The 23,564-nt window shown below is 47.8% G+C and overlaps 2 protein-coding genes across 2 annotated transcripts in view; one reads left to right on the top strand and one right to left on the bottom strand.

Annotated features, from left to right (window-relative positions):
* Positions 1–23,564, bottom strand: part of LOC133340093 (uncharacterized) — a 149,640-nt gene that overhangs the window by 61,060 nt on the left and 65,016 nt on the right. The window lies entirely within an intron of this gene.
* On the top strand, positions 811–23,381 carry LOC133340099 (S phase cyclin A-associated protein in the endoplasmic reticulum-like). Its single transcript, XM_061548162.1, has 9 exons — positions 811–1,127; positions 3,315–3,438; positions 6,892–7,134; positions 17,323–17,540; positions 20,053–20,138; positions 20,518–20,612; positions 21,789–22,142; positions 22,701–22,799; positions 23,364–23,381. The coding sequence occupies exons 4-9, from the start codon at positions 17,395–17,397 to the stop codon at positions 23,379–23,381; spliced, it is 798 nt and encodes a 265-aa protein (XP_061404146.1). The 5' UTR covers positions 811–1,127; positions 3,315–3,438; positions 6,892–7,134; positions 17,323–17,394.

The following is a 23,564-nucleotide window of genomic DNA, read 5'->3' as shown; positions in this document are numbered from 1 at the left end:
AGCGTTACGCAACCGATGAAAAGATATTGCCGCTCGACTGATTCGGAGTGAGACCTCTGCTGATAGACTGGAGCCGGTCATAAGCATACTGCCCAGGTATGGGAAACTCTCCACTCTCTCCACAACTGCCCCATCACCAATTGGGAGTTGTGGGGGTGGAGTGTCCGATGGTACAAAATACCCAGGCAGGTGCTTGGTTTTGGTGGGGCTGATGGTAAGGCCCCACCTCTTAGTGGCACGCTCCAGTCTCAGCAGCAGCGCCTCCAACTCCTCTTCTGAATGAGCAGCTATTACCAAATCATCGGCATACATAACGTGGTTGACCAATAGGGAGCCATCCCTTGATCGCACCCGGGCGTCGATCAGACTCAGACTCACACACACACAGACTCACACACACACAGACTCACACACACACAGACTCACACACACACAGACTCACACCATTTCTCACCTTCGCCAGATGCTCCCCCGACTCTCTAACGGACAAACTGCCTGAGGGAGACACGAGGGGGCGGTACCAAGTGACCACGCCCACTATGACGTCGCAGACCTAAGCTCCTCCCACCCACCGGAGCTCCTCCCCCCACCGGAGCCCCTCCCCCCCATGCCCAACCCCTCGCCCCGCCCCTTCACCCCCCTCGCCCCGCCCCTCCCCCCGCTGCTACTTCCGCTGAGGCCGGGGCGAGTGGAGGCGGCGCTGTGCATTGTGGGTGGCGAGCGGACGGTTTGGATTCCCGCTCGCGGCCACCGTCGGCGGCTCGCTGGCTGGGCCTCCTCTAGGTCGACTCAGCCCGAACAAGGCGAGCACCTTGCACGCTGTGGACGCAGCAGCAGCAGCAGTGGCGGTGGTGGGGGGGGGCAGAGGAGGCGCCTGCTGAGTTCACGGCCCTGCTGCTGCTGATGATGATGAGGAGAGGCACTGCCAGATTGTGGCTGATGGGATGAGTTACATTTAGTTGTTTGTGTCTCTGGAGGGGCGGATTTGTTGTCGTGGCAGAAATGGCCTCGACTAGAGGCCGCGATGTGGAGTGTTTGGTCTACTCTTCCACGCTGGGCGTGCCCGCACTTTACCCCGATACACACGCGGGGCGTGAGCTCACTGGGCTTGCAATGCAGAGGTGCAGGTTCGAGTCCATTTCACACTCAGCCACTCGGCCACTCACTCAGTCACTCATTAACTCACCTACTCAGCCACTCACCCACTCAGCCAATCACTCAGCCAACTCAACCACCCACTCAGCCACTCACCCACCCACTCACCCACTCAGCCACTCACTCAGCCACTCACTCAGTCACTCACTCACCCACTCAGCCACTCACTCACCCACTCAGCCACTCACTCAGCCACTCACTCAGCCACTCACCCACAGAGGGATAACGACCCTTCATGCAGTGGTTGTGTAGTATCTGCGTCAACGTTTTTGTTGTTTGGTTATGGTGGTGGCTATGGTGGTGGTTATGGTGGTGGTTGTGGTGGTGGTTATGGTGGTGGTTATGGTGGTGGTTGTGGTGGTGGTTGTGGTGGTGGTGGTTGTGGTGGTGGTTGTGGTGGTGGTTGTGGTGGTTATGGTGGTGGTGGTTATGGTGGTGGTTATGGTGGTGGTTATGGTGGTGGTGGTGGTTGTGGTGGTGGTTGTGGTGGTTATGGTGGTGGTGGTTATGGTGGTGGTTGTGGTTATGATCATGGCTTTAGTTTTGGTTGTATCGGTGGTTGTAGTGGTGGTGGAGGTTGCAGTTGTGGTGTAGGTGGTTATGTTGGTTGTTATGGTAGTTGTGGCTCTGGTTGTGGTGCTTGTGGTGGTTTAGGTTGTGATTATAATTGTGGTTGTGTAATTTGTGGTTATATGTGCGGCTGTGGTGTTTGGTTATATTTGTTATAATTGTGTAGGTTGGTTGTAGTGGTCATAGTTGTGGTGTAGGTGGTTACGATGGTTGTTATGGTAGTTGTATTTTGAACTTCAATTGCACCCTACCCAGCCGACCGTGCTAATTGGAGGTATGATTATCGTTGCGGTTATTTATGGTTGTTTTGGTTTTAGTTGTGGTGGTGATTGGTTGGTGCAGGTGCTGGGATGAAGGATGCGTTCCGTGTCCTCTGCCCATGCGGCTCCAACAACGATTGCTCCAGCCAGCACTGCCGCCCCTGTGGTCACATGACCTTGCCTCCCAGCATACCTTGCAGGTCGTCATTGATTCTGGGCCATCTTTACCTCCTGCATCTCTATAGGAGCTCTCGCTTCCTCCACACACTCTCCTCCTACCTCTGCTCGCTCTCCCCGTGTCTCCATCCCCCCTCTTCTTTCTGGATGGTCCAGGTTCAGGGGTCAGGAGTTGACTGGCTGCACTCTGACCTTTGACCTTGGCTGTCACCCGAGTGGGATTATCTAACAGCAGTCAACCCATAGTATCAGGATCTGTCCCGTGACCTCCTCCTATACCTAGCCTGGAACAGCAGTCAACCTGTGGCACCCAGATCTGTCCTGTGACCTCCTCCTGCGGCACCTAGCCTGGCACAGCAGTAAACCCATGGCACCTGGGTCTGTCCCATGACCTCCTCATCCTGCAACTAGCATGGCACGTAAGTAAACCCATGGCACCTGGTTTGTTGTGATGACATTACCGCCACGTAGTGGCGAATTGCGGCCATTGTCGTTGTGAGTTTGTGGGCTTGTGTGTGAGTAATGGTGATTGAGTGTGTGACTATCATGTCGTGTGCGTGTGAGTTGGATGGTAGGGGTGTGTTTATGAGGGTGAGTGTGTGTGGGTGTGTGAGTATCATGGTGAGTATGTGAGTGATGGTATGTGACAGTGTGAGTTTGATGGTGATTGTATCATGGTGAGTGCAAGCAATACTGTGAGCTTGACTTATTTCCCCCCCCCTCCCTTTACCCACTCTTCCTCCCTCTCCCTGCCCTCCCCTCACTCTCCCCCAACCCTCTACTTCCCTGCCTCTATCCCTCTCGGCGTGGCCGAGTGGTTACTTCTAAAGAATTATGGAACTCTTTATCCCTCTCCTTTCTCCCGTAACTACCTCGCCTGTTATACAGGAGATCGTGGGTTTGATCCCTACCCTCACATCTGCTATATATTTCGAGTTTGCATGTCTCTCTCTCCCCGTGGTCGCGTTCAGAGTGTTTGGTTTCTATAAATGTCGACGTGATGATAGGCCACTTCGTTGACCTATCATTTGTGGCATTTTCCCGTCTGAAGAAGAGCTGTGTAGCACGGTGGGCATTACCTGGAAAAATTTAAATAGTTTAGTTTCCTCTTTTCCTCCTCCCTTCCTCCCTCTCCACACCCATCCCCCCCAGCACAACAACAAGAAGCAGGAGGAGGATGGTTTGTTTCCCAAGCCGAGCACTTCCGGGTCCACCTTCATGATCCTCCCTCTGCCCCGGGGGTGGGGGCGGGGAGATCCCCTTGAACAGGGTTACGGTACCCCACCCACATACATACGGGGTTGCGGTGCCCCCACTACACATACGCACAGGGGTACGGTACCCCCCACTCACATGCCAGGCTATGTGCACCACACAGAGACCCAAAGACTCGCACATAGATCCATAGACTCGCATAGACCCATTGACTCACACAGAAACCAATTAACTCAAACAAAGACCCGTCGAAACACGGACAATATATTTACACAAAGACCCATAGACTCATACAGACTCATCCACTTGTGCACCCACCCACTCAACGACTCACAGGCTTACTCGCTCACCCAATCTCTCACCTACTCAGCCACTCACTCAGAAACTCACTCAAGAACTCGCTCACCCATTTACCCACCCATTTGCTCACCCACTCGTGCATCCACTCACAGAATCACTCGTAAACTCACTCACTCACACGCTCAGAAACTGACTCACAAAAGAATTCACCCACTCACTCGTGCACTCACTCGCCCACTTACCCATGCATGCACAGATTCACCCACTTACTTACTCGTTCACAGACTCCCTCTCTGATAGACTCGCTCATAGACTCACTTGCTCACAGACTCAATCACTCACAGACTCACTTAGAAGCTCTCACCCACTAACTTATTCATAAATTCACTCAACTACCGACCCACTTACTTAAAAACTACTTCACTTATCCGCACCCACTCGCTGACCTACTTATTCATCCACTCGCTCAGCCACTCACTGACCAACTCACTCACAGACTCAGTCGCTCACTCATCCACTCACTCCGAAACTCATTCATCCACCTACCACTCAATAATTTCATTCATTCACTCATCCACTCACTCAACCATTCACTCATTCAACAACCCACTCACTCACCCACTCACTTGGAGACTCTCTCACCCACTCACTCACCTACTCGCCCAGTCTATTAGCCACTCATTCAGAAACTCACTCACCTACTCACTCACCCACAATCGATCAATCACTCATATACTAAATCACCCACCCACACACACACTCACCCACTCTTCCACTCACTTAAGAACCCACTCCCTCAACCACCAACTTAGAATATCACTCCTCCACTCACCTACCCATTTACTCACCCACTCGCTCACCCACTCATTCAACAACTTTCTCACTCGTGGACTCACTTGCTTATCTACTCACTCATCCATTCACTCATCCACTCGCTCATCCACTCACTCACCCACTCGCTCACCCACTCGCTCACCTACTCGCTCACCCACTCGCTCACCCACTCGCTCACCCACTCACTCACAGACTGACTCAGAAACTCACTCATCCAAGCATTCACTCACTGACTCACTCACCCATTCATTTAACCATTCACTCACAGACTCACTCAGACGCACGAAGAAGCTCACTAACCCACTAACCGATTCAGAAACTCAGTCAACCACCAAATCACCTACTCAAAAACTCCTTTACTCATCCGCACTCACTCACTAACCTATCTACTCATTTACTCAATCAGCCACACTTACTCACTAACTCGCTCACTCATGCACTCAGAAAATCACTCATTCACTCACTTAGAAACTCCTACAATCACTGACCCACTCGCTCAAAAACTCACTCATCTACTCGCTCACTTTCTTATTTACTCACCCACTCCCTCACCAATTCACTCGTTTCCCCACTCATTCCTTCAGTCACTCACTCATTCAGCAACTCGGTCAATCATTATCTAATTCAATCACTCACCCATTCACTCGGAGACTCACTCGCTCACTCATCCTCCACTCACTCACCCACTAACCCACTCAGAAACTCATTCAGCTACTCACTCACCACTCATTTACCCACTCATCCACTCATTGAATAAATCACCTACTCGCCCACTTTCCTAACCACTCAATCAGAAACTCATTCACCTACTCACCCACACACTCACTCACCCACTTAAACTCGGGAGTGGGTGGTTTTAGAGTTCAGTGTTAATCATTGGGACTCCCATAGGGTTCAGTGTTGCTCACTGGGTCTCCCATAGGGTTGAGTGTTAATAAATGGGTCTCCCATAGAGTTCAGTGTTAATCACTGAGGCTCCCATCGGATTCAGTGTTAATCACTGGGTCTCCCATAGGGTTCAGTGTTAATCACTGAGGCTCCCATCGGGTTCAGTGTTAATCACTGGGGCACCCATAGGGTTCATTGTTAATCACTGGGCCACCCATAGGGTTCGGTGTAATCACTGGGGCTCCCATAGGGTTGAGTGTTAATCACTGGGTCTCCCATAGTGTTCAGTGTTAATCACTGGGGCTTCCATAGAGTTCTGTGTTAATCATTGGGGCTCCCTTAGGGTTAATGTTAATAACTGGGACTTCCATAGGGTTCAGTGTTAATCACTGGGGCTCCCATGGTGTTGAGTGTTAATCACTTGGTCTCCCATAGAGTTGAGTGTTAATCACTTATAGATTCGAAGCTTTCGTGACTGCAAGGATTCATACTTTTAGTTCTTTCGGTAAAGTCACGTAGGTAAAAAATGAAATTAAAATTTTTACCTACATGACTTTACCGAAAGTACTAAGAGTATGTTAATCACTTGGTCTCCCATAGGGTTCAGTGTTAATCACTGGGGCTCCCTTGGGGTTAATGTTACTCACTCCCATAGAGTTCGTTGTTAATTATAGATTTGAAGTTTTCGTGACTGCAAGGGTCCATATTCTTTGTTTTTTTCGGTAAAGTCACGTAGGTTACAAAATAAAATAAAAATAAATTAAATCACGACGTTTCGGAGGCAACACAAGCTTCCGTCTTCAGGTGGCACCGTCACAGCAGTAATTTTGCTGACGGTGCCACTTGAAGACGGAAGCTTGTGTTGCCTCCGAAACGTCGTGATTTCGTTGTTAATCACTGGGGCTCCCATAGGATTCAATGTTACACACTGAGTCTCCCATAGGGTTCAGTGTTAATCGTTGGGTCTCCCAAAGGGTTCATTGTTAATCACAGACCCATAGATTCCTAAAAACCTAACCCTATAAACACCTAAGCCTCTATACCCCTAACCCTCGAAACTCCTATACTCCGAAAACTATAATCCTCAAATCCCCTTCACCCTTAACACCCTAACCTTTTAATCCCTTAACCCTTAAACCCCTCACCCTCTAAACCCTTCACCCACTAAACCCCTCACCCTCTAAACCCCTATGCCTCTAAATCCAACCCCCTAACCCTTTGAACCCCTAACTTTCTCCAATCCCATAATAAAGGGTTTTTTTTTGCGGTAAGATCGTGTGAATATAAAGTGTCTTAAAACCCATCACCACACCGATACAGCCAATTAATAAAGTTTGTCACGTGAACAAAAAGTGCCAATTAGTTTCTACTTTAGCACATCGGTGTGTTGGAGACTAACCCAAATTAACCTTTATTATGAATAACCCCTCAACCCCATAACTCCCCCTGCGCCACCCCCCATGTCCCCCCTCACCCCCCTCACCCCCCCCAGCTGCTACTTCCGTTAAGGCCGGGGCAAGTGGAGGCGGCGCTGTGCATTGTGGGTGGCGAGAGGCTGATTTGGATTCCCTCTCACGGCCACCATTGGTGGTTCGCGAGCTTCTGAAGTGGCGGCTCGCTGGCTGGGCCTCCTCTACGTCGACTCAGCCAGAAGAATGTAAGAACCAAGCGCGGTGTGGACACATCAGCAGTGGCGCTGGTGGGGGGGAGACAAAGGAGTCACCTGGCCTACAAGGTGCCTCCTTTGTCTCCCTCCTCTCTCTCCCCGTGTCTCCCTCCTCTCTCTTCCCGTGTCTCACTCCTCTCTCTCCCCGTGTCTCCATCCTCTCTCCCCGTGTCTCCCTCCTCTCTCTCCCCGTGTCTCCCTCCTCTCTCTCCCCGTGTCTCCCTCCTCTCTCTCCCCGTGTCTCCCTCCTCTCTCTCCCCGTGTCTCACTCCTCTCTCTCCCCATGTCTCACTCCTCTCTCTCCCCGTGTCTCCCTCCTCTATCTCCCCGTGTCTCCCTCCTCTCTCTCCCCGTGTTTCCCTCCTCTCTCTCTCCCCGTGTCTCCCTCCTCTCTCTCTCTCTCCCCGTCTCTCCCTCCTCTCTCTCCCCGTGTCTCCCTCCTCTCTCTCCCCGTGTCTCCCTCCTTTCTCTCCCCGTGTCTCCCTCCTCTCTCTCCCCATGTCTCCATGTCCCCTTCTCTCTAGGTGGTGCAGGTTCAGGAGTTTACTGGCTGCACTCCGACCTTTGGCCTTGGCTGTCGCCCAAGTGGGATTGTCGCACAGCAGTCAAACCTATAGCATCAGTATCTGTCCCATGACCTCCTCCTGCACCTAGCCTGGCACAGCAGTCAACCCATGACACCTGGCTCTGTCTCGTGACCTCCTGCACATAGCCTGGCACAGCAGTCAACCCATGGCACCTGGGTTGTTGTGATATCACCATTATGTAGTGGAAAATTACGGCTGTTGTCGTTGTGAGTTTATAGGTTTGTGTGAGTAATGGTGCGTGTGTGACTTTCATGACGTGTGTGAGAGTAGGATGGTAGGGGTGTGTGAGTGTCATGGTGAGTGTGGGTGTGTGAGTATTATGGTGAGTGTGGGTGTGTGAGTATTATGGTGAGTGTGTGGGTGTGTTAGATGGCTGGCAATGTTGGTGGGTGGTGATGATGATGCAAGCCTTGTGCTCGAGAATGGCACACTGAAACTAATATCATGTAGCTACTTCTGAGTACCCTTCAAGTGCTGTCTGGTCCACATTGTAAAGGGCAGGACTTTCCCACCTGCTCTTTATTTAAGAGCAACGTTGGTCACAACAATGTTATTACTTCTTACAGCTGGAATTTATCCTAAGTACATGGAGAACCACATTGCAGCCATGTGATAGTTGATGTTGTGCAGTGAATGATGACCGGGCTGAGACCATTAACTCGCTCGACTTGAGAATCTGCTTTGATCACAGGTGACTGCCTGGATTCAATCCCAGGTACTCCGTGGTGCCAATTCAGTGCTATGACCGCAAGGTCCATGGGCCACCTCTAAACACCCCCACGTTAAAGACATAAGCAGCAACCTGTTTAGTGAGCAGCAGCATTCTTTAAATATTTTTCCAAAGCAATTGGGATTGTGGAGCAGTGGCACAGTCCTGCATTTCCTTTCTCTTTAATCCACCAAATGCAACTTGCCGCTCGATTGTGGCGCACCCATTTTTACACTTGTTTCAACTGCTGTGGCAGATGGTGGAGCAGAGGGGCAGTGGAGCAGATTGGCAGTGGAGCAGGACAGTGAAGCAGAGCGCAGTGGAGAAGTGGGGCAATAGAGCAGAGGAGCAATGGAGCAATGAGGCAGTGGAGCAAAGGAGCAGTGGGGCATTGGAGCAGTGGATCAGTGGGGCAGATGAGGGGTGGATTTGTCGTGAAGAAGGCGAATCATCTGAATATGTGCTCTGAAGAAGAACCATTTCCCAAAACGTCTCTTTTTATCTATGTCCTTGTCCCGCCGCACACACAGCCGGGACACGGCACACACGAGCCAAGGCACATTTAACCAACCCAGGCAGCACTCGCAAGCAATGCAACATTACGTTGTGTCCTCATGAGTTGATTTCACAAAGTTTATAGTAACAACAACAACAAAAATATTGATCCTAATTCTTAACCGGGTGGCCTTAAGACTTGGCACGTGCAGGTTTTGTTCATTGTCTGCACCAGACCCCTGCAGCCGTCTCTTTCTGGGTCAGCTGCCCCTTACATGTCCTGGAAACCATGGCAAGGTCATCGCATGAGGACCGCCTGGATGAAAACCAGCATGGAAGGGGCCCAGTGTGGGGCCGGCTATGCTAATGGAATAGTCCCATGTGTGTGTGTGTGATGTGAGGTGTCCTGGAAGCAGTCATTCTCCGCTGCAGTACTGGCATCTGCTGCTCAGTTTCATCCCCCAGCTGTGGTCCCAGTGGCACCGTGGGTCGTGTGGTGATAGCAGTCACGGTTGGCGCTGATCCGCGGCCACCACCCCTACTGGGCGGTGTACCTGCCTCCACAAAGTAGCATGTGGCGGAGGAGTGAGGTGAACGCTCTCGCCATGCGAGCGAGGCCCCCTCGCTTCCTCTTCTTTTCGTGCATCTCCACCTGCACCTCCTCCATCTTCTCCTCTGTCTCATCCTCCATCCCCTCTTCTCCTCCTCCACTAGCACCATCTCTTCTTCCTCCATCTTCTCCTCACCCTCCTGCACCACCATCTCCTCCACCCTCTTCTCTTCCTCCTCCACCACCACCATTGTTTCCGCTTTGTCCATCGTCTCCATCTCCTCCACCACGACCATCTGTTCATCCTTTGTTGTCTCCTTGTCCTCCATCTCCGTATTGTCTTTATCCTCTCCCTCCGTGCTCTCCTCCATTGTCGCCATCACAATCTCGTCCTCCTTTGCCTTCTCTTCCTCCGTCTCTACTTCATTCTCCATCTCCTTCACCTCTTCCTTCGTCTCCTTCTGCACAACCTCTGACTTCGCTTCAAAGGCCTGGACGAGTGGGGAGGAGGGCTGCTTTGGCTCAGATCTGTGAAGAGACAAACACGACACCGTTCCACCTTCCTGCTACGGCAGACATCGCCATCTCCCATGGTCCGTGGGTGTAATGCGTGGCGGATTAATTCAAGCTTAATACAAACAGCAATAACGACATGGCCAGTGAGTGTGCTTAGCATTGGCGCTGTCATTCTCATGGGGCAAGGCTATCCTTGAGATTGATTCAGCTGTGTCTCACACAGACTGTTGTAGTTTCACAGTAGTGAGTGGCCTTGCTGTGTCAATTTAGCTGAATCATTTGTAGTGACATTTATCTTTCTATGTGTATTCTAATTGATCCCTTGGACATAATGGCCTACGCATTTAAACTGACATCGGTGGAGATCATGAACGTCCACTGTGATGGAATGGGTGTGTATCTTTGTGGTTAATGCAGCGGCAGTAATAGCCAGGGCAGGAAGCAAGATCTGAACTGTAAGTGGTGAGCGATGAGTGCGCGATCCTTTGGCTGCTTCAACCCATCCACGATTTCGATAAAAGATCCGACAGTGATTTGAGGTCGACAGAGCCGCCTCCCTTGACGTCGAAGGCATCTCAGAGTGCATTGAGCGCAATGAGCCACTCACATCTCTCATCTCAACGCATTTGAAATTGGACACCCCTCCCAGTGGTCGCTGTGTCTGTGCATTACAAGGCAACTTGTCAACTGGCCTGGAAACAGGCATGAGATTGCGAAATTATCACTGTGGATGGAGGGTTAAATGGTGAAATATGGCCGCATCGTTATCTGGTCTCACCCAGAAACCAATTATGGAAAGTAAATCTGTCCACAGTATAGCGCAATGTACACGTGGGGTTTGCAGTGTCTGTATATTTTGTGAGTGCGGCAGGGCTGGAGCACCTGTGCCTCACAGCAAAAGGGACCTGGGTTTGATTTCCACGTTGGGCCACGTTATCTGTGTGGAATGTGGTGCCCCCTGTTCTAGGAAGATTCAGCAGCTTTCTCCCTGTAACTGAACCCACACAATCAATGCAAATCGCTCCATTTGGATCACAAACAGCAGAAACTTTGTTACCAACTGCGAGCAAACTTGACAGGACCCTCCTGAAAAAAGTCTTGAGACTTAGTGAGGCTCATCCTGCCTAAACAAGCATGATAATAAATGAAAATAAACACACAGGACACATGCAAGAGTGGTTTACCGTGAATCAGCGGCTCCAGCGTTTACTTTTTCTTCTTGGAAGCCCTCTTCTCCAAAGCTCGGAGCAATCGGGCCCTGCACAGGAGTGGCGGTGGTGGTGGCGGCGGAGGTGGTATTGGTGGTGGTGCTGCTGGTGGTAGCGGTCTGGAGGCAGTGTTGCTCGATCTTGGCGAGGCGCTGCTCCTCGAGGCGCTTCTGCATGAGACGTTTCTCCTCGACAAGCTTCACCTTGCCCAGGCGCCTCTCAAGATGCTTCTTCTCGAAACGCTTCAGCTCTATGAGACGCTTCACCTCAGAGGCGATTGTCTTCCTTGACCCGCCTCTCCTCTATGAGGCGCTTCTCTTCCTCCACCCGCCTCTCCTCTGAGGCGCTTCTCCATGAGGCGCTTGTCTTCCTTGACCCGCATAGCTTCTATGAGGCGCTTCTCCTCATCGACATACTTCACAATGGCGAGGCGCTTCACCTCAGCAAGGTACTTTACCCTGGCAAGACGCTTCTCTTCCAGATGCTTCTCCTTGAGACGCTTCACGTCGCGAAGGCGCTTTTCCTCCATGAAGCGCGTTTCCTCAAGGAGGCGCTTTTCCATGACGCGTTTCATGTCATTGAGGATCTTGTTTCTAAGGCACTTCTGCTCCGTGAGGTGCTTCAGCTTGGCGAGGCGCTTCACCTCAATGGGGCGCTTCTCTTCCATGATGCGCTCCTCCACAAAGCGCTTCTCCTTGAGATGCTCCTCCTGGAGACGCTTCACTTCTGCGAGGTACTTCACTCTGGAGAGACGCTTCTCCTCACGGAGCCGCTTCTCCTCCATGAATCGCTTCTCCATGGAGCGCTTCTCCTCAATGACGCACTTCTCCATGAGGCAGTTCTTGAGGAGATTGTCTGGAAGGCATTTCTCCTCTGGGATGTGCGTCACCCTGGCAAGGCGCTTCATCTCAATGAGGCGGTCCTCTTCCATGGTGCGTTTCTCCTTCGCAAGGTGCCTGTTCTCTTGGAGACGCTTCACCCCGCTGAAGTTCTTCACCTCCCCAATGCTCCTCTGTTCACGAAGAAAAGCACAGGACCATTCAGACATGCACACGCAGGACAAAATTCATACTCCCAGGCACACAAACATGGACGGGCACGTACACGAACAAAAATGCATACTCGCACATCTATGTACGAATGCAAACATGAACATTTACTCATGCAAACATGCTAGAACACGTGAATATACACCACCTATTGTTATAAAAAATACATGTTACATCATATATTCTCACAAGTTCCATAAACGTACTTAAGGCTGTGATAGTCTGCGACGAGTTCATGGCCATTGTTGGCAACAATCATTACGGGCAAAAAAATGTCCACAATGTTCGATTGTAAAGATCTGGAAGCCCATAATCTAGACAAATTTTACTGCAGCATCGATAGTAGGCAACTGGAATGGCAACTTCCAATCAGCTCACAGACAGAATTCATGAGATTGCATAATATCATTCTGTCTTCATTGGCAAAATAAATGGCAACTTGAAGTGCCTGCACGAGTGGGATATGGCAGCACGTGATGGTGGAGAGATGGAGTGATGGTGTCGGGAGATGGTGTTGTGATATGGAGGTGAAATTGTGGAATGTTCTGGAGAGATGGTGTCTTGTGATGGTGTTGACGCATTATGAGGCTCTATGATGGTCTATTGAGTTGGTGGTGGTGTGATGAGAAAGGTGACGTGGAGAGATGGTTTGGTGATGTTTTGGTGCAATGGTGTGGTGAAATGGTGTGCTAGTGTGGAGTGAATATGGTGTGTTTGACCCCCATATATCCCATAGCCACCTTTGGGGAGCGATGCTCGTAGCTTTGGCCTGGGAAAGGGTCCACTTCATCCATAATGTCCCCCCACGTGGTCGACTGGAGCCACGACTCCCAGTCTATGGAGAACAGAAAATGCATTCAAAGGACCAGTAATGAATTAGAGAACGAAGCACATGAAGAATCACAGAACTAATTCTGACGTCCGTCATTACCTCTTACCACACAATAGGACCGGCTATTGAGAAATATTCATCACATGGCAGTAAAACTTTACGCGTCATATTTTTGTAAGCATGTTGAGATCATCAATTTCATAAACTTGAGACCCCCATACTCTTAGGTTTTTTTCGGTAAAGTCACGCTTGCTGTATTAAGTAAATGACTTTTACTTGATACAGCAAGCGTGCTGTGACGGTTCCACCTGAAGACGGAAGCTTGTGTTGCCTCCGAAACGTGATTTTTATTTTACTTTTATTAATTTAAATTTTATTTTTTTACCTACGTGACTTTACCGAAAAAACCTAAGAGTATGAATCCTTGCAGTCACGAAAGCTTCAAATCTAGAATTGAGACCCCCATTTAAACAAATATGGCTGAAACTCAGATCTGGAACGAGACAAATTATTTTACTTTAAGGAATTTAATAGTTAAAAATTATTCTCAATTAAACAAGTAAAGGTCGATTTATCATTCTTCATTGACATCCTTATCGATTGAAGCTATTCATCCTGAAGTGAAAGCCATCAAACACAGGAACAACGAAAGTGAAATCCACGTACATCCTGAAACCGATCATCTGCAGTAGTTTTTATTAAACAATGAGGAAAATTATTTTGTTTTTGAGCAAAGTTATGATCACAGGGTAATCTGCAGAGCGAGGAGTCGAGCGTCTATCCTCAGTGAAATCCCTCTCGAAATGGTCTTGAGGTCTGATTTTAAGCCCCTTATAATTCCCCTCTAGCATACAAATCCTTTGTTCTCGACTTGGCCTATCATGGACTTTGCATTCAAATGTTAATTTTTACATTTACAATCCGCATATATAGCAACATAGCTTAGCTAATCTTGCCATTATAATTTAACCTTAATACATATACATATCTCACTGAATAATTGTATGCTTCCGTTTAAATAAAGATTTTCATCTCCATGCATAATTCCGTGCTTTGTGTTAATTTGCTAATATTCACCCGACAATGTCCTCTAAAATGATGCAAGTTTTGAGGATTTAACATCGAAGTATCAAAATGGTGATGTCCAGTTGGATTTGGACTAAGAGGTGCAAATGTATGCCGTACTGACTTTGTTTTATAAAAAAAATATTTAAGTACTTGTGTTGATGAGCGCGTCAGAACAATCAAGGTGATTTGTTTAATTTAATCCACGAAAATTATTACGATTGCTGTCATACACTTTTAATGAAAATCGAAATGGTATCGCTTGTAAGCGTGTGTATATACACTGCTGTGTATGTACACTTGTCTTTGACTCGTGTGTGTACAGGTGTTTGTTGGAAGCATTGTACATATAACGAACGCTCAGATAACTTTAAGAAATAAAAATTGTAGTCATCTGCAAAAAAATTAACGTTAATATTGCTATGCATACACAATCGCGTGTGTATGTACACTGCATTGTATGTCTGTATGTACACCTTTGTATATGCACACTCGTGTGTGGTTGCACACTGCTGTATATATATAGTGGTGCTTGGATGCACACTCGTGTGTGCATGTCTACTCGTCCGTGTTTTTTTAAGGAAAGATATGGTAGCAATAACGTACGATCAGTCATCTTTAAAAACAAATCAGGTTTTTATTAATCTGCAAAGATATTTTTTATTAATCTGCAAAGATATTTACGTTAAAACTCGTATCGAAATCTTTATTAATATTCGTTTGGTCAAACAGTTAAGGAACGAGACAAATTATTTTATTTTCAGGAATATAATAGTTTAAAATCTTCTCAAAATAAAACACGCAAATGTGGATATATCGTTCCCCATTGACATCCTTATCGAAGGCATCAAACACAGGAACAACGAACCTGAAATCCACGTACATCCTGAAATCTATAATCTGCAGTAGTTTTTATTAAACAATTAAAATAAAGTTATGATCACAGTTATTCTCCAACTTTAGCTCAACAAGACCACTTAGCCACAACCACTGCGCTTCACACCACATCAACAAGTAATCCGATAGGACTACAAGGCACCACTTTAACGTGACGAAGTCTAGAATGAACTTCAACACGCAAGTAGCTGTGAGACGATCACAACACATGGCACCTTCTACCATAAACACCACACATTAAATAGTACCGATGATACAACCACCAGACAAAGCATCGCATCTATCGAAATATAAAATTGTTGTCATCCTGAAATAAGTGAACACTTTTAGAACTTTAAAGGAAGACTTTTTTTCCGAACACATTATAGAGCATTCACAACATCACTCTAGCTTGGAGCACTGGAAATCACGCAAATAATAACTTGTACCTCATTGATTGATCTAACAGAGACACAAACATGCACATTACAGGACTTAAAAAGTTAACAGAAGTACTCAATACATTGACTCTCCAGCCATCATCATCATCACCAACCATCAAAATCACTATCCATCACCATTATAAACACCCATTATCATCAACCACCTATCAACACCATGACCCATCATCACCACCCCTCATCACCACAGATTATCATCGTAACCCATCATCATCAGCACCGATCGTCATCTTTACCCATCAGCACAACCCATCATCATCAGCAACAACCATTATAATCACCATCCATCACATTCATCACCATCATGAACCATCGTCACCCATCATCACCACCTACCCATTATTATCACCACCCATCATAAATTAACACGTAAACAGCTACAAACATAGATATGTAAACTGACACAAACATAACAGACACACAAATAAACAATCTCTTTAACGACTTAATAATAACAAAGTCAATATTACCCGTGCCAGGCTAGGTGCACACAGACAAATCCATTGCACAATAATTTACATGTAACTCAAATTCACACTTAGTACTACCACCTCGCTCACTTAAACATAACTACATAGATTAAGAAAACCATGAATTTAATAGTAAATAAACCAATAAGATTGTGTTTATACGCTTGCAATTTAATGAATGAAATACAAGTTCATAATTCAAATTATACAAAAATTAACCCGTAAAAACAAAGTTTTTCACTATAAATCCTTTATATGCGTGTTTAATGGGCCACAACCCAGCCCACATTGGTCTTTGAAACGGGCGGCGAGAGTCCTCTCGTCATCTGGCTTGAGATGGCTGCCACCTATGGGTCAGATGATTGCCTGCCACCATTAAGCAATTGGTAATTAAATATACTTTTTTTTACCTAAAAAGTGTATAATTTTGGAAAGAAAATTTCACGAATATAAAATGTCACACACAACGAGTCTGTGTGCAAAATGTCAGCTCGATTGTATCACGGGAAGTGGGTTAAAAAATCGACCGAAAGATTTGCACGGTCGTAAGCGCGCAAGCAAGCAAGCAAGTGAACTTTTAATATGAAGCCTGAGGCCGAGGTGTATGGCAGGCCTAACGGCCAGGCCTCCCCTCTGTCCTCTTCGCAGGAATGGCGACATCAAAGAGCACAAAGCAAGGGGGCAAATGTTTAATTTCTGTAGCGTAATTTAGACTAATTAGAGACTACAAACATTATGTACACGATGTACACACAGCTACACAACGCGCACACACACTCGCCACACTTTCTCGACAAAACACGAACTGCACTCTCTCACTCACTGCCACTCACTCTGCCACACTCTCTCTTTCTCATTAACTCACTGTCTCTCACTAACTCACTGTCTCTCACTCACTCACTGTCTCACTAACTCACTGTCTCACTAACTCACTGTCTCATTCTATCACACTCACTGACTCACTCTGCCACACTCAAGCTCTAACGCACTCAATCTCACACCCACTTATTCACTCACACCCACTCACTCAATCTCTCACCCACTCAATCTCTCACCCACTCACTCAATCTCTCACCCACTCACCCATTCACTCACCCATGCACTCACCCACTCACCCACCCACTCACCCACTCACCCACCCACTCACCCACTCACTCACCCACTCACTCAATCTCTCACCCACTCACTCCGTCTCTCACCCAATCGCTAATCGCTCACCCACTCACCCATTCACTCACCCACCCACTCACCCATTCACTCAATCACTCACCCACTCACTCAATCTCTCACCCACTCACCCATTCACTCAATCACTCACCCACTCACCCACTCACCCATTCACTCAATCACTCACCCACTCACCCACTCACTCAATCTCTCACCCACTCACTCACTCAATCACTCACCCACTCACCCATTCACTCACCCTCGCTGTGTAGACCACGGAGTCTGAAGTCGAACCCAGGACCTGCTGTTTCCGGTCCCGCGCACAACCAGCACTGCACCACGTGATGCGCCAGCCGGGCTCGTGGGGGGCGGAGCCTCGCGCTAGTGACGTCACCTCTGTTACGTCACAGCCACGCCTCCACCCACAGTGGAGAGGAATGCACACGAGGGAGCAGCAGAAGAAGCCTTTTGAGAGCGAATCCTCAACGAGGTGAGCGACCCTGTTGACGATGAATGTGGTTTCTTTTTATTTTACATTTTGACCACAAGCTTCATTATTTTTTATGTTTATATGTAGATTTTCTGCAATCAAATTAGAACTGTTAAATAGGTTACTTGGCATGCCCTGAAATGTTGCTGTTACTGTCGTTGTTTAGACCCCAGGCGAGTCAGAATTTAAGACGAGCATAACTAACCCGTTTAAATATCATAGAATATGAATAACATATCTACAATTTGAATCTTTCGTGACTGCAAGGATTCATACTCTTAGGTTTTTTCGGTAAAGTCACATAGGTGATTTATCATATTATTGTAATGCGGTTGTAAACGGCCCTTCTGAGGCGCCGTCAGGGGGGGAGGAGTTAGGTCACGTGGGGGGCAGAGGGGTTGAGTATAGAAGGAGGGGAACCGGAAGAGCAAGGGGAGTGACGGGGAACCAGGAACAGAGGAAGGCCACGAAGGGCGAAGCGGGGTGTGGCGAGATCGCCACGAACACGGGGGGAGCGAGGATCGGCACCGTTGGCCAGCGGTGACCGACCCGAAGCAGCGAGGAGGCTGCAGTCAGCAGCGGGGCTGCACAGAGAGGGTGGGCAGCGGGTCTGCATACAGTGACAGCCAGAGGGTCTGCACATAGGGGTAGCAGCGGGAGTCTGCATAGGGGTAGCAGCGAGTCTGCAGGGAGGAGGTTACAGTAGATGAAGCAGAGAGTCAGAGGGGAGAGGAAGCTATAATAGCAGTGAATAGCCGGGGGCTACAAATACAGGAGTTATAACAGAGTGCCGTGTGGGTAAAGACGTGAACCTGAATAAAGACACGAAGACAGAGAGAAGTGTTCGAGTCCTTTTATTACATTATTATTATGTTATTATTTTATTTCTATTATTAATTATATTCTTGGTTCTTTCGGTAAAGTCACGTAGAAGGGAAGTAATAAAATAATAAAAATAAAACATAATAAAATAAAATAATTCTCACGACGTTTCGGCTACAACGCAAGCAGCCGTCTTCAGGTGAAGAATGAGACAATGCCAAGTTATTGCCAAGTTATTGTCTCATTCTTCACCTGAAGACGGCTGCTTGCGTTGTAGCCGAAACGCCTTGAGATTTATTTTATTTTATTATGTTTTATTTTTATTATTTTATTACTTCCCTTTTACGTGACTTTACCGAAAGAACCAAGAAGATGAATCCCTGCAGTCACGAAAGCTTTAAATCGAAAATTAATTATATTATTATTTTATTATTATTTATTTTTACCTACGTGACTTTACCAAACAAACCTAAGAGTACAATTATTATGTTCTGATTGCTGGTACAATTGTGTCCTACATTATATGTACTGAATTTTATTCAACATTTTGGGAGGAGTCTGCCTTTAAGTTCAGACCCTAGCCACTGCCATAGTTGCCTCCAATCTGTGATGTCACAGCCACATGGGTGGTACCTCTGACATCAAGTGACCTACGACGTCATGCTCGGGTTATAACAAATTATTTAGGTATGGTCATATGACCCTAATGACCTACAAGGCATATGGGTCTTTAATCAAGCAGTCGATTAATACAAATGGACTGTACATGAACATGCATGTCTAGATTAGAGGTGAAATATAATTGTTAAGTCTGGTGATTATGTTTAATGAAATAGGCAGTTGGAATAAACATGTTCGTGTGGGTGGATGAGTGAGTGATCGGGCGCACACATGAGTGGGCAAACAAGCGAGTGAGTGGGCTTTTAAAGCAACAGTCACGATAGTCTTCTTGGTTCTTTCGGTAAAGTTACGTAGAAGGGAAATAATGAAAATAAAACATAATAAAATACAATTCTCACAACGTTTCGGCCACAACGCAAGCAGCCGTCCTCAGGTGAAGAACAGGGCTGTCGAAAATGTAGATATGGGATTAGTCACTACTTGTGAAATGCGTAGGAGGTGGGGGGTGGGGGGTATCAAAGTCATATTATGCCCGTGCATTATGTAGGATTAGCAGCAACAACAAAAAAGTCCCGATAGTGTTTTAGATTTAAAGCTTTCGTGACTGCAAGGATTCATACTCTTAGGTTTTTTTCGGTAAAGTGACGTAGGAAAAAATAAATAATAAACATAATATAAATTATAATAGAAATAAAATATGAAATCACGACGTTTCGGAGGCAACACAAGCTTCCTTCATCAGGTGTAAAAAAGCACAGCAAAATAACTACAGTAATTACAGTTATTAACTACAGTTATTTTGCTGTGCCTTTACACCTGATGAAGGAAGCTTGTATTGCCTCCAAAACGTCGTGATTTATTCTTTTATTTCTATTATTATTTATATAATTTTTATTATTTATTTTTATTATTTATCTATTTTTACCTACCTGACTTTACCGAAAAAAAACCTAAGAGTATAGTCACGATAGTGATTGGATTGGTACAATGAGTGGTCAAATATGTATTAATTAAGAGGATGAGTGATTCAAAAGTTTGCTAAATCTGAGCATTGTTCCAACCTCCCCAGGCCATCCAACTTCAAACAAAATCTACTCCTTCCCAACAACATGGACAGACAAATCACGTGGGCTGAGATCTTGGATGACTATGAGGGTAAGTCCCAGATACCTGCATCACATGGATTATATGCGGAGGAGGAGGCTCCTTGATAAATTAGTTTTCGTAGACATGGCTTGGTGGTAATGGGAAGACGTAATGATCGAGTGTGGCAAATAGGATGGGTTTAGATTTGAGTTTCTGCCATCTTCGTTCATACTCGGTTCTCAAGCTTAGGTAATTTACGGTCTCAAAATGCCGACAAAAACATGACTTGTAAAGTTTGAATGCCGTGTGATGACTATTTCTCAATAGCAGGTCCTGTTGTGTGGTAAGAGGTAATTACTGGGATCTCAAAAGTAGTTCTGTGAAATTCAATGTACTTCGTTCTCTAATTCATTACTCGTCCTTGGAATGCATTTTCTTTTCTTCATAGCCCGGGAGTCGGCGTGCCAGTCGACCACGTGGGGGGACGTTATGGATAAGGTGGACCCTTTCCCAGGCCAAAGTTACAAGAATCGCTCACCAAAGGTGTGTATGGGTTCTAGATTTGAAGCTTTCGTGACTGCAAGGATTCATACTCTTAGTTATTTCGGTAAAGTCACGTAGGTATAAAATGAAATTAAAATAAATAAAAATAAAATAATAAAAATCACGACGTTTCGGAGGCAACACAAGTCTCCGTCCCAGGTGGGACCGTCACAGCTGAATTTGCTGTATAAAGTGAGGCAGGGATTCCAAGATGCAAGTTCTTAAATACAAGTTAAGGAGGGAGGAGGGGGGAGGAGCTTATCAGAATGTGGTAGCCAATGAATGGAGCGTATTGGGGGAGGGGGCGGGGCTAGAAGAGAGCACGATGTGTATGGGGTCTGTAGGGTTAAAACACACGACATTGTCTCGAAAACTAGCACACCATGTCACCTCACCAGCACACCAACATATCACGACACCAAGTCTCCCCATCACTTTTCTCATCACACTACACGACCATCAATTCAATACACCATATTAGAGCCTCATCGTGCCTCTATACCATCACAATACACCATCTCTCGAGAACATTCCATTACTTCTCCTCTCCATATCACAACACCATGTCCCGACACCATCACCGCATCTCTTCACCATCCCAGTCATGCAGGCACTTGAAGTGGCCATTACCAATGAAGACAGAATGATATCAGGCAGTCACATGAATTATGTCTGTGAGTTGATTGCAAGTTGCCATTCCAGTTCCCCACTATGGGCGCTGCAGTGAAGTTTGTCCAGAGTATGGGCTTCCAGATATTTATATTGGGACATTCTGTGAAATCTATTGCCAGTGATGATTATTGCCAACATTTGCTATGAAACCGTCACAATCGAGAAAAATCTTGAGTGCATGCATGGGGTTTGTGAGGATATATGAGGATGTGACATGTATTTTGATTCTATAGGAGTTGGGATATTTAGGAGTTAGTATTACACGTACAATGTAATACAAGTATTGATGGATAAGGCATTCTGTTAACAGTAGGTGATAGTGTATATTCAAGTGTGTACTAAGCAAGTTTGAGTGACTGAATGTGGGTGGCTGCATCTGTATATACATGTGTATGTTTTTTTGTTTGGGTTTATGTGCACGTCCACGTTTTCGTGCCTGTGGGTATGAATGTTTGCTTGCATGTGCATGTCTGAATGTTCCTTTGCTTATCTTTGCTTGATCAGAGGATAATTGGAGAGTTGAAGGACGTCAGCGGGGTGAAGCATCTCCAGGAAAAGAACCTTGGCAAAGAAAGATGCACCATGGAAGAGGAGCGCCTCTTTGAGGTGCAGCGCATTGCCAGGGCGAAGTGCCGCACAGAGGAGAAGTACTTCCGAGATTATCTCCTCAAGAAGCGCCTCATTAAAGTGAAGTACTTCATTGATGAGAAGCATCATCGCGAGATGAAGTGTGCTGAGGAGAAGAGTCTGGAGGAGGAGGAGAAGTGTCTCGACAACGTGAAACACGTCGAGGAGGAGAAGCGCCTTGAGCAGGAGCAGCGCTTCGCCAGCATTGCTACCATCACCACCACCGCTACGGCCGGCACCTTCACCCCCACCCCTGCCACCGCCAACGCCACCACGGCCACCACCGCCACCACGGCCACCACCGCCACCACGGCCACAACCGCCACCACTGCCACAAAACCCGCCGCCACCACTGCCACCACCGCCACCACCGCCACCACTGACACCGACGCCGTTGCCGCTACTGCCACAAAACCGGCCGCCACCTCTGCCATTGCCACCGCCACCACCGTCACGACCGCCAACACTGCCGCCACTGCCACCACCGTCACCACCACCACCACTGCCGCCACTGCCACCGCCACCACCTCCACCACCGCCACCACCGCCACCACCACTGCCACGACGGCCACCACCTCCATCTCCGCCACCATCGCCGCCGCCGCCATCACCACCATCGTCACGACCGCCGCCACCACCGCCACCCCTGCCGCCGCCACCGCCGCCACCGCCATCACCGCCACCACCACCACTGCCACCGCTGCCGCCGCCACTGCATTCACCACCATCACCGCCACCACCGCCACCACGTCTACCGCCACCGCATCCACCTCTGCCACTCCTGTGCAGGGCCCGATTGCTCCAAGCTTTGGAGAAGAGTGCTTCCAAGCAGAGAAGATGGAGAAGAAGACAGAGGTGGAACAGGAACACGAAGAGGAGAAGGTGGAGGTGGTGGAGGACGAGGAGGTTGAGGAGGAACAGGAGGAGAGAATGGAGAACACAGACAAGGGAGAGAAGATGGTGGTGGAGGATGAAGAGGAGATGGAGGACGAGACAAAGCAGGAGGTGGAGGAGGTGCAGGTGGTGGAGGTGGTGATGCAGGGAAAGAAGAGGAAGCGAGGGGGCCTTGCTCGCGTGGCGAGAGCGATCACCTCACTCCTCCGCCGCGTGCTGCTTTGTGGTGGCATGTCCACCACACAATAGGGGTGGTTGTTGTGGTCGTGGATCGCTGCCAACCATGACCACTATCACCAGACTATCCACCCACTCCGTGACACATGCCACCCACTCACCCACACACCCCGTGATACTCGTCACACACACACCACATGGTTCGCCGGAGAGACGGTGCCACTGGGACCACAGCTGTGGAAGGAATCTGAGCAGCAGATGCCAGGACTACAGTGGAGAACGACTGCTATCAAGACACCTCACACAACAAACACACACGGGACTAGCCAAAAAACATAGCCGTCCCCATCCTGGGCCCCTTCCATGCTGGTTTTCATCCAGGCAGTCCTCATGGGGTGACCTTGCCATGGTTTCCAGGACATGGAAGGGGCAGCTGACCCAGGACGAGAGAGCTAGAGGGGTCTTGTACAGACAATTGACGAAACCTGCCACGTGGCAAGCCCCAGAGCCACTCCTGTAAAGAATAAGATTCAATACCATTGTTGTTGCTGGTACTATATAAACGTTGTGAAATAAACCCAT

This window comes from Lethenteron reissneri, unplaced genomic scaffold (assembly GCF_015708825.2).
Source record: "Lethenteron reissneri isolate LAM-NWPU_2019-01 unplaced genomic scaffold, ASM1570882v1 scaffold_74, whole genome shotgun sequence".
In the NCBI taxonomy this organism is placed as follows: Eukaryota; Metazoa; Chordata; class Hyperoartia; order Petromyzontiformes; family Petromyzontidae; genus Lethenteron; species Lethenteron reissneri.
Note: the sequence above shows the minus strand (reverse complement) of the source record. Positions and strands in the feature narration are given on the sequence as shown.